The sequence below is a fragment of the Petromyzon marinus genome, chromosome 24 (genome assembly GCF_048934315.1).
Source record: "Petromyzon marinus isolate PM22_M1 ecotype Great Lakes invasive population chromosome 24, UKy_Petmar_22M1.pri1.0, whole genome shotgun sequence".
Classification (NCBI taxonomy): domain Eukaryota; kingdom Metazoa; phylum Chordata; class Hyperoartia; order Petromyzontiformes; family Petromyzontidae; genus Petromyzon; species Petromyzon marinus.
Genome location: NC_133690.1, coordinates 1,330,007 through 1,342,497, shown reverse-complemented (window position 1 = coordinate 1,342,497; position 12,491 = coordinate 1,330,007). Strand labels below are relative to the sequence as shown.

General features: G+C 45.3%; 1 protein-coding gene across 3 annotated transcripts in view; it reads right to left on the bottom strand.

The window, feature by feature from the left end:
- LOC116945469 (uncharacterized) overlaps positions 1–11,817 on the bottom strand; it is a 40,242-nt gene extending 28,425 nt beyond the window's left edge. For 2 of the 3 annotated variants that reach the window (XM_032959788.2, XM_032959789.2), the window contains exons 1-4: positions 11,581–11,817; positions 9,637–9,725; positions 4,179–4,271; positions 770–978 (exon numbers count right to left, since the gene is read on the bottom strand). In XM_032959788.2, the coding sequence (XP_032815679.2) occupies positions 770–978; positions 4,179–4,271; positions 9,637–9,725; positions 11,581–11,585 (396 nt within the window). In that variant the 5' untranslated portion in view covers positions 11,586–11,817. The remainder of the gene's footprint in view (positions 1–769; positions 979–4,178; positions 4,272–9,636; positions 9,726–11,580) is intronic. The other variant, XM_032959790.2, reaches the window with a different exon arrangement.
- Between the last annotated feature and the right edge of the window lie 674 nt (positions 11,818–12,491).

Genomic DNA, 12,491 nt, shown 5'->3' with positions numbered 1-12,491 from the left:
TCCATGGGGGAATGGAGAAGCATAAATTTAGAAAAGACATTGAATGATTGTTTTAACATTTTTACTCTAATTATTCTACCATGGCTTTTCATTCTGTGCAATGAATGTGATTGTTATAATTGTACTCTCCATTTTACTTCGTTCTAAGACAAAGTTTCAAGTATTTTTTAATATGTATAATTGCTTTTAATATTTTCTAATTATAAGAGAATTTCAATATAATATTCTGAACATATGCAGTTTTAGTTAGACGTTTAATATTTTCAAGTGAATTTTATGCTAAATTTCAGCTTTACAACGCCTCCTTTTTAATACGTTTTCTCCTACATCAGAGTGCAGCGCCACATTAAATACGCACTACAATGACAATAGTTTAAAGTGATCTGAAGCAAGTTTTATTTTCAAAATGGAAATATGGTTTTGGGGGGGGGGGGGGGGGTGACGTCATATTTGAGGGGGGTCTGACTTTTTGTGACGCCGTGTGACAAGGGGGGGAGGGGGGGTCAAAAATCGGCCAAAATCACGTGACGTCGTTTATGGACGGCCCCTAAGAGATATTATGTACTTTAGACCTGTCCATCCCCATGCAAGACATGAGTCTTCGCGTATGTATGCAGAACTTCTATTGCACCGTACATAGATAAACGTGCCAATCTTTCTTGTCTGTCACCATGTGAAACCAGCCTATCCCCATGTGAGACATGTCTGTTCTATTTGTCCCCACTTGAGACCTGTCCCCCCTTTGTTGGCACACATCCCCCCCTACAACCTTGGCCCACTCAAGCAGGCAGTCGAGGCAGAATGCATGCTGGCAGCTTTCGGGGATGCCCACGGCCTGCACACGGAATCCGTTTAGGCAGATGGGGCAGCTGTCGCCTTCCTCATCTGAGGAGAGGCCACCAGGGCGGGGGGAGCCGCCGGCCCCAGGCGAGGAGGGCGCCGACTGTGCCGTTGAGAGCGATGTTTGGCACCTGCTGCCTGCACCGCACAAGGCAACGCGAGCACTTTCACCAAGTGTGGAGCAGTGTGCCAGTAGCTTTTCAGTTGCCCCGAATCCGTTGGAGTGCCGCGGTGGCTAGGAGATGCTAACTACCTCGCCTGGTATACAGTTGGTCGTGGGTTAGATCCCGACCCTGACGTCTGTATATTTGGAGTTTACATGTTCTCCCCGTAGTTGCGTGTATTTTACTCCGGGTCCTCCGGAGTAAAATAACATGCGTTAAGAGTATTTGGCCACTATAAATTTCCACGTGATAAGCGACTTCGTTGAGCTATCATTTGTGGCCAGGTCGCTTCTTAAAAATAGCTATACAGTAAAACCTTGGATTGCGAGCAACTTGGTCTGCAAGTGTTTTGCAAGACGAGCAAAATTTTAAATAAATTTTAACTTGATAAACGAGCGAGATCTTGCAATACGAGCAGTACGTATACGCTTTTTCTGCCGAGCGTCACGTGATCACAACTGAGCCGATGGTTCTTCTCTCTCTCTCGCTGTGGGATTGTGGGTAATCGTCTCCCATGCTCGGTCTCAGTCGGCGTGCCTCACTCGTATAGTCAAAATCCGTGCGAGCGTATACTGTTTACTACAATATAGTGTTGTGACCACGTGTGTGTGCGTAAAGCATTTTTTTCATTTTGTGTCCAAGTGTAGTGAGTGTTCTTTAGTAACTGTACTGCAACAATGGCCCCTCCTCCTCTCCTCTCTCTCGTCTCCCTCACACCAGCCACGATTACATTTAATCAATAAATTTGATTACTTATATTAAATTTAAATAATAAAAATATAAAAAGGAATTTTGTATTAATCATTTTGATAGAAATATTTTTGGGTTGTGTAATGAATCATCTGAGTTTCCATTATTTCTTATGGGGAAATTCGCTTTGATATACGAGTGCTTTGGATTACAAACACGTTTCCGGAACGAATTATGCTCGCAATCCAAGGTTTTACTGTATAGCTAAGTAGGCCTTACCTGGTAAAATAAAAAAAGTTCAGTAATTTAGTTTAGAATCTCTGACACCAGGTTCCATTCCCGAGCGCGCACAACACCAGAAGCAACTCGTGTCGGCAGGTGGCCTTGGCTCCACGTGGGTGACAGAGCTCGACTGGTATATATTGGGCTGGGTATAACTCCCACCATCTATTCAAGTGTCTGGCTAGCTGCGTTAATGTGCTCGATAACAGCACTTAGCGACAACACAACACGGGCTAATCAGGACGACCTCTGTAATTGTAAGCATGCTGTGAGATACTTAAAAAGACAATGTGGAAAAACACTTCATTGAAATGAAGAAACAACTCGTAAAACAAATGTGCATTATTCTGTTTAAAGGTCCGTGCAATTGTTAACGTTGCTAATACGACAGACGGCTCCAAGTTGTGGAAAAGCTAGGATAAAATTCTAAGTGCGTTCAGGATGACCATCCAGTTCATTCACTTGCGATGTGTGCCCCGATGACACTCTTTGCCCTGCACTGTAGCCAGCGGTTTCCGCTTTGTGAATGTGGGTAAATAAATCCCATTCACTCTCAGGGGGCTTTGCCACGTGCATAGAGAAGCTAATGTGGACAACCCACTGTGCAGCTTTCATCATCATAAGCCATGACCTATCTGCTGTTGGATTACGGCCTCTCCAAATCATTACCATCCCTTACGGTCTCAAGATGCAACAACACGTTGCTTCTGCACACGAGCTGAAGTCATCGCTCCATCACCGCATGGTCATACACTTCTCGGGTGTTCCCTCATTTGGCTACCACTCCGCTGTCAGTCTAAATCATCAGCCATCATCCCTTCTAGCGACGTGTCTTGGCCAAGCCCACTTAAATTTCTAAACAGTCAATTCACGAACTGCATTTTTTTATGCTCTGTCCCAGTGCAATTCAGAAAGTGCACCTCTCCATGACTATTTTTACACTCTCAGGCACTTAAATTTCGATTTAAAGCTTTCGCGACTGCAAGGATTCATCTTCTTTGGTTCTTTCGGTAAAGTCACCACGTAGAATGAGAATAAAATAATAAATTGAAAAAATAAAATAACACAATAATATTCTAACGACGTTTCGGCCACAACACAAGCGGCCTTCTCAGGCCCTTGTTCAATTTTCATTTTCACTGTTTGTGCATCTGATCCATGTCACAGCAGAGGATATGTTTGGATGCAAATATTTCTTCTTAAGATTCTGAAGACACTTTGCTATGTTGCGCTTCATTATTAACCCTTTCCCATTCCAAGACGTCTGCAAGTTGCAGGGTGGGTCCCGATCACCGCTGAATCCTGGAACGTGTAAGCAGTTAGCACTAATTGTATTTATAGTGGCACAGTGCTGCTGTTATTAGAGACGTTGTACTGTACTCACCGCAGACAACTGTAGCGACACGACCACACTCTATGATAGCTGGAGCCAAACTGTGCCCTGAGAACGATTGTTTAAGGGTGCTTCATACATTTCAATTAGGGTTTTTTCCCCTTTTTTCTGGCAACAAAACTGAAACCTTTTTACAAGGATTCATGTCTGCATTAACCACAATACCTGCAGTCAAAATGCAAACAAAAAACATACTGATAATATATGCATTGTCCTTGAAACTGATTGGTCCACACCAAGGGACGGCTTTCTTTTGAGCCTCGACCAATTGGTGCTCGACCAGATGACGCCAAAAGGCGTCAAAAGGCGTCATCTGGTCGAGCACCAATTGGGTCGAGGCTCAAAAGAAAGCCGTCCCTTGGTGTGGACCAATCAGTTTCAAGGACAATGCATATATTATCATAGTATGTTTTTTGTTTGCATTTTGACTGCAGGTATTGTGGTTGATGCAGACATGAATCCTCGTAAAAAGGTTTCAGTTTTGTTGCCAGAAAAAAGGGGAAAAACCCTATTAGTACATTTTGGTACTGGCAAAGGAGGTCTTAAGACATTTCAATTACTTATTACAAACCCTCCCACATGGTCTTTTACTTTCGATTCCATTCGGAATCGATTCGATTCCATACAGAATCGATTCAGTTACGATGACGTAAACCTACGTAAATGGAACGTAATCGGAAGAAAAACTGATGACATACGTGCACATCATCGGTACAGGCAAGGGTTATGTTCAATTTTCCAAATGCGCTCCAATCTGCTCTTGCTCGCCTGTCCAATTCGTTAATCGTTGCAATCCCGGTGAAGCTCACCGCTGGAGTCGCACAGCGCCCAGTCATCCATGAGGAAGCAGTCCTCATCATCGGAGCAGTCGTCGTCGTCGTCGTCGGAGCTCTCCCCAGAGCCTGCAGGAAGGGGACCACAGGAGAGGGAAGAGTGGAGGGGTAACAAAGGTCCCAAAACCACAATAACCATAATGTATCTTATAAATCCAGCAGAGCCCCCAGACAACGCATTCGTTGGCAGACAGCAGTGAGTGGGCCTACTATGGGGATCATGCTGCACTGGTTAGCTGGGCGGTGGTGGTTATCCACATGGCCTGTAATTCAGCACTGTGGAGGCCTGGGTTGGTGGATCGCACAAATGTTGTGATACTTCCTTCCCGTGGATGTCGACATGCTATATCCTGGCTCGACAAGAAAATGCGATACAGTCCGTGGACGAATCTCTATCTGTTTATATATTTACAGAGATGTAATGTTGCCCCTTGCGTGCGTGGGGTTTCTCCAGGTGCTCCAGTTTCCTCTAACTTGTATTTTTTTTTAAACACTCCTCAAATTAGCTAACAACATCTTAAAATAAACACCCAATGCAGAACCCTCTTGATAAAGTCCTAGGAGTAAGCATGGCTCTACTAGATAAATAGTTATTAATAATATTAAATCATTATTCATGTTAATGACATAAAGCATACAATTTTCAGCAAATAAAAGGCACATTAACATAATTTCCATTAGTGGTTCCGAACCTTTAGTGTGTTGTGTACCTGCTAACCCATCAATTGTCTGTGTACTCCTAAGAGCAAGTAGGTTTAATATGTTAACAAGCCAGATGTTGCTTTAACTATTTGCAATATGTTAATAATTAAATATGATGACAGTCTTCTGAGAAAGGCAAGTGTTTAAAGTATACATAGAGGTAAAGAACGATACATTAAGCAGCATCGCTTCATTCGTGTTTGCAATATTCCAGTGTCAAAATGCACCCAAAACACATTCACGAATTTAGACAATTGACCACCTCATGTGTAAGTGGTCATTCTGGCTGTCATAGTTAGCCTAGGAGAACGGAGAAATTGCATATGGCCTCGTTCTATACAGCTAAGGATACGGTGAAGCTGGAAGGATCCTGCTGTCTGGGTGATTTGGCATGGAACAACCCAACTAGACAGCTGCATCAAAGCCAACTCAGGCATTGCATATTCATTTAACTGCTGGATAGTTTGTCCCTTGCAAAGGCAAACAATATGTTACTGGGAAAGGCACTTAGCCACAGACACTCGTCTCAAGAACAAACACAGAGATGGGTAGTGCTATCCTATGTAAACTCTGCACTTTCTGTATTGTGGAGCATTTTAAATGTGCCCTGTCTTCACTTTGCAATTAGATCAGAGATTTGCATGTGAAACATTGAAGAGCTGGAACATCTGGTTAACCCACCCAATCATTCAGAAATTAACTTATGTCTGTTACAACAAACACAGCAATGCAAAATATCTTGGAAAGTGACAAACACACTAGCTGCCCTACAGATTTAGTCCCAACATTCGAAAAGAAAAACTGCCCAATCAAGTAAAAGGCTGAATTGAGGGGTACATGATTTACAGACTGAGCACTGGCAACAACCCCAACCCACAACAAAACAACGGGATCAACTCTAGACCTTTCATCACCGATTCAGGACTGCCTAAACACTCATACGGCAAGACCCAGTCTCGACACAAAATCCACTGTGAACCTGTCGCGCTTCGAATTTCACATTCAGTTGGACCGATTTTAAACCAGGATATTAATAGGTGTTTTTGTTAATGTGCAGGTAATTGTCAAGCATGAAGGTTATGGGTTGGGGTTGTGCACATTTCCCCAACCCCAAAGGAATGATGATTATGGACAATGGGGCGGAGCCGAACCCGAGTGGGAATTCAACTCATGTTGGAAGCCCTGCTTCTTTAACCCATGATTTATCATGTGTACCGATCCTCCTACACAGCACAACTCCAGGCGCCAGAACAAAGAGGTATTTGAGATAATACGAGTATCGCTCAGTAAGGAAGTGAATACAGACCAAATACAGTGTTTAGAAACTATTCAGTAGACACTACACAAACGTTCCAAAGCAAGAACTGCCAGCAAATAAATAATATACACCTCTGATTAGCACGGTTGGCTATGTATGGTGTGAAAGAAGTTCAACATACATAGTAGAATAAACAAACGCATAGTATCTATAACACCTGCACAGACACAGAAACATGTCACGAGGTAGATCTGAAGCCAATAAATACAGACTTACATTGTTACATGTTCACCACTCAGTCTGGTTGAAGGAAGTTAATGTTTGAAATCCTGCTTCTGTCTGCCAATTTACTGAGAACATCTTGTAACTATAACTAAAGATATTAAGCTTAACCATAATGATATTCTGGTAAGTTTTGATGCGACTTCTCTGTTCACGAGGGTTCCATTGAACGAGTCAATAAAATTACTCAATACTCTGGTAACTAACACAGGTTTAGCTAAAAATATCCCACGACTAACTGAGCAATGTCCAAAGAACACCTATTTCTTGTGGAAAGGTAATTTCTACAAACAAAAGGAAGGAGCAACAATGGGCTCTCCTTTTGTCTCCTGCGATTGTGAATTTGTACATGGAAGACTTTAAAGCAAAAGAGCTTCAAGCACACTAAAAACCCTCTGTTTGGTATAGATATGTGGATGACACATTGGTGGTCTGGCCTCACGGTAAAGACACACTTAATGAATTTCAAAATCATCTCAACTCACAAAACCCATCTAATCCAGTTCATCATGGAAGTGGCGGCTGATAGAACTCTCCCATTTCTGGACATTGGTAAAATAACACACGGCGTTTCCAGAAAGAAAACGCACACTGACGCCGATCTGAATGCAGTCACACCATCATCCCGGACAGAAATCTTCTCTCATGAAGACGCTCATACATCAGGCTAAGAAAGTGTCAGATGGTGAAAGTCTGCAAAGTTAACTTTAACATGTTAAAGAAGCGCTGCAATTGAACGGTTACAATGATACACAAATCAATAGAGCACTGAATGCCAAAACCAAATAAAATAACACAAGTGTTGATACTGATCAAGCAATTCAATCTATTAAAATACTGTATATTGCGGGAGTAATTTATAAACTAGCCATATTTTTGAAAAAAAAAACATCATTGAAATTTTGCACAGTACATAAAATACAAAAACGAATATCTGGTACTAAAACAATTAACAGAAGGTGTGTACCGATTACTCCTGTGGTAAATGATATGTTGGTCAGACGGGATGAATGATCAGCATGAGACTAATACTCACAAACACAACTGTTGGCAGTGCAAGAACACGTGTGCCAACAAGGATACTCAATTGATTTCAATGTTAAAGTTTTGTGCAAAAACTAGTTACTACTGGCCAAGACTGATTTGAGAATCTATTGAAATTTGGAGAAATATTTTTTTTAACCCTTTTGATAGCTACAGACTTAGCATATTATCAAGTAATAGACCGTTGAACTGCATGGCTGTACAGGACACCAAATGTCGATAGTGTGTAACAGTGAGCAACCAATAACAAGTATTGTGATTTCTTGCACTCAACAAAACGTCAGGATGTACATGCATGGTGTGCGTGTATAATGTGTACGTTGTGCATGCACATTATGTATGATAATTAACCTATGAATAACCCAACTGGTAATGGGTATCCATTGTAATTTATATGCATACATTAACCCCCCCCCCTCCCCTCTGGTCTTCGCACATGATTGACTCACAAGTGACAACACCACATTATCCCTCGACTCAAGACCGAAACAAGAGGATTTCTTCACAACTCTGGCTGTCACCTGATGATGCTGGTTGCAATTACTGGCGAAACGTCGTACTCAAATTGTAAATGTTGTGGGTTTACTCTCCAACAAACCAGTGTGCTGAACTAGTAACGAATTGTTTATGTGAAAAAACTTAATAATTAGCTGTGTCGGGTGCTGGCAGGTTTAACGACATTTATATTTACGTGATCTAACCAAAAACCTCTTATGGTTACTGAGGAAACTTAAGCAAAATAAGCTCTGAAGTGGACATTAAAATGCTCTGCCACAATCAATGCAAGAGAAGACTGTGTGCCTTAGAAGCCCAACCTACATGCTTGATAATTACCTACACATTAGCAAAAACACCATACATCTCCCTGGAAAAATTGAGCTATGGACTGGTTTAAAATCGGTTAAACTGAATTTGTGAAATTCATGGGCGGGCAGAGCTAAGGAAGGTTTACAAAGTCAATGATACGGCAAAGAGAATGCATCCTCAGGGTTAAATATTAGGGGTTAATGAAACCAGAGGCATGCGCTTGTGAGGACGTGAAGTATTTCTAATATGTTGTCTAGCACGTGACAAATCACCATATATCCTTATAACGTATAAGGTGCATTACAATGGTAACGAACCTCAAAGGGATAGTCTGGGGCACAAATGTCAACGTACAGGTCAGAAGAAAATGCAGCCAACATGCAACATTTATGACAAAAAGCAAAACTATAGTGACAGAATTTCATACGCAAATATCTAAAAGGAAGAGCTGATCCAATTAAGTGCACATTATGTTTAAACGGCCTTACAGGATCCTTCAAGCTCAAATGGTAGACAATTTAATGTATTGTAAAAATCAGGTTTTACGTGTCAAATTATGGCTTCCGGCTTGCATACAAAGAGCCATAATGTCAATGTGTAAGCTCACAGAGAATGCATTACATAACCACACAATGCACTGCATACACGCCGTGGGAAAGTTGTGCAGATGCTCAGGCTTTTTGCTCGAAGGCACACGGTGAGCAAGTGTTCAGAGTATGGTGATGATAGTGGATACGTTTTGAGGTTGGCGGGACACCTCAACATTTATCTAAGTCCCAGCTACTGTAACGGCAAGGCCATGTGTGCAATCTTTTGGAAAAATACTGTGATGTTTTGTTTGCTTCCAACTCAGATGTTACTCCTTCATTAGAACCAGTCATCACATCAGTGACGTCATGAGTTCAAGCTGTGGGCAATATGCACCTCGGATATTACACTCAACAAAGAGCGCTGTTATATTTGAATGCCGACAATGATTCTTGAAACGGTCTCCTCCTTCAAGGTCATTGTGCGAAAAGATAATGGAATGATGGCTTCTGCCATTGCAAGTACTGTGCCCAACGCGTTTTGATCCAAATACTGTTGCTGTTTTAATGTTTTTCAATTTTTTATCCAGAGATTAGCGAGTAAAAAATAACCCGAATTGCTATAATCTAGCAAGGAAAAGTTCAAGTGTGCTCCCCTGATGCAAACATTTAAATATTCCTTTAATTGGACTCCTTACTTACAGATGCACAAGTGAATGGGAAGTGTGTGGAGGGAGAGGTAAGATTGGCGGTAAAGCTGCGAGCAGCAACAGCAACCTTCACAGAACAGTGCAGAGCAGTGCGCGCATCTTACTCTGGCTGTGAGGAATGCCGTCGTCACGGTCGCCCTGCTCTGAGTGACTCTCGTCTTCATCCATGGTTGAGCCGGGTGAGGGGACAAGGCTGCATCCCCACACACAGTGCAGAGCCGCTTCACCCAGACCTCCACAAGCAGTGACCACTAACACAACTCACAAGCAGTGACCACACACACACCACAATTCACAAGCAGCGACCACTCTCACACACACACACATCACAATTCACAAGCAGCGACCACACACACACACATCACAATTCACAAGCAATGACCACACACACAATTCACAGGCAGTGACCACTCTCACACACACATCACAATTCACAAGCAGTGACCACACACACACATCACAATTCACAAGCAATGACCACACACACAATTCACAGGCAGTGACCACTCACACACACCACAATTCACAAGCAGCGACCACTCTCACACACTCACCACAATTCACAAGTGGTGACCACACACACCACAATTCACAAGCAATGGCAACTCAAACCACAATTCGCATGCAGTGACCACACTCACAATTCACACAGCCATGCAACCCACACAAGGAGTTTATATTAAAGCCACATTTTTTTCTGAATAGGGCTGGAAAGTAAAACGGAAGTGCAGTACATCAAGAACTGGAATAAACAAATCTGGCTGTGCCAACCAAAACATTTAGTATTAATTGCTCAACTCGTTTTCAGGATAAATTATTTATTGCACAGCAATCATTAAAGTCCATAGGCACTCGAGATTAATTTCGTCCACCGCTTTCATCAATACAGTCCACCTTCAGTAACTACCTTAGGTTTAAGAGAGGAGTCGTGGTTTAAGGGGTTTGGGACCCTGGCAGTGGAAGACACAGACCCTCGCTTAGGGGGGAGAGAGACCCTGGTTTAAGGGGACAGGGACCCTGGTTTAGGGGGACATGGACCCTGGTTTAAGGGGACAGGGACCCTGGTTTAGGGGGACATGGGCCCTGGTTTAGGGGGACAGGGACCCTGGTTTAGGGGGACAGGGACCCTGGTTTAAGGGGACAGGGACCCTGGTTTAGGGGGGCATGGACCCTGGTTTAAGGGGACAGGGACCCTGGTTTAAGGGGACAGGGACCCTGGTTTAGGGGGACATGGACCCTGGTTTAGGGGGAGAGAGACCCTGGTTTAAGGGGACAGGGACCCTGGTTTAGGGGGACATGGACCCTGGTTTAGGGGGAGAGAGACCCTGGTTTAAGGGGACAGGGACCCTGGTTTAGGGGGACATGGACCCTGGTTTAGGGGGAGAGAGACCCTGGTTTAAGGGGACAGGGACCCTGGTTTAGGGGGACATGGGCCCTGGTTTAGGGGGAGACCCTGGTTTAAGGGGACAGGGACCCTGGTTTAGGGGGACATGGACCCTGGTTTAGGGGGAGAGAGACCCTGGTTTAAGGGGACAGGGACCCTGGTTTAGGGGGACATGGACCCTGGTTTAGGGGGAGAGAGACCCTGGTTTAAGGGGACAGGGACCCTGGTTTAGGGGGACATGGACCCTGGTTTAGGGGGAGAGAGACCCTGGTTTAAGGGGACAGGGACCCTGGTTTAGGGGGACATGGGCCCTGGTTTAGGGCTACAGGGACTACGTCTGTAACACTACACCAACACGGGCGCACACGCCGCTCCTAATTGAGCACTCTGCATCACGTGACGACTATCCTTGAACACCATTGGAGAAGAGCGAAGCACGGCCCAATGGAGCGCGGAGGCTGAGCAGAAACGAGGCCTCGGGAGAGGAGTAGAGGGCTCCCTCCGCTCTCCCCTCTGCCTCCCGCTCCTACACCGCCCGCTCTCCCCTCCTCCTCCTCTTCCTTTGCCCCATCCCTCCTCTCTCTCTCTGCCTCGTCCCAGCACCCCGAGGTCGCGATTTCTCGCTCTTTAAAGCGGCGAAACGGCGACTCGCGTCACCACTCACCTCATGCACAATCCCTCACGCCGCGCGGAGCTGTCACGCGGGTCTCTCGCGCCGCGCGGAGCTCTCACGCCGCCTCTCACGAGCGGGGAGGACTCACGGGCGGGGGGGACTCACGGGCGGGGGACTCACGCCGGGCGATGTCGCCCGTGCGCCGCGCGCTTTATTCACTCGGCGATTGCTGCCCTCAGCTCGGCGCCATGACACGCGTGACGTCACGAGGCGGGAGCCGGGGGAGGGGTGGGGCTCGCGGGGGAGGGGTGGGGCTCGCGGGGGAGGGGCTAGCGGGGGGGGGTCCAGGGGAAGTGGGGGAGGGGCTCGTGTGGGAGTGCCGAGGGGGATCAGAGGGGAGCGGGTGGCGAGACTCTGGCCCCTGTTAGGGGCTTAAGCAGGGGGTGGTTGAACATTCTCCTGACCGAGGGCCCAATATAACTTTCAAATCTCTTTGTCGGGGACAAAGGCAAAGATCCAAAGTATAGCCTTTACAGACTGTTGGGGCAAGTGCTGTTGGCCACCACCAAGCCCGGCCGCCTTTGTCTCCCCAGTGCCGATATTTACACACCGCACCAGATACTCATTTGATACTGAGTCGACCAAGGGGGAGGCCCAAGACCAGATAATCGCTATCACTGGTGTTGGCCGTGAGCTGGTCCCGGTGTTCGTAGGGCAGTGCGCTAACTGCAACACGAGCGCTCCCCAGCCACGAACTCACACAACTCGGCGTTATCAAAGTACAGTACAACTAATCACGCGAAACCCACCGGTGGGGAAAAGGGGGCTCCCTTCACCGCATTCACAGAAGGGACTGAGCGCCGCCACGTCGGCATTCAGAATAAGAATATTTATAGTGGAGGAATCCGATGAGCTATAAAGCTCTTTTTCACAGATGTCCAGTAAGGACACGTCAGAACGTG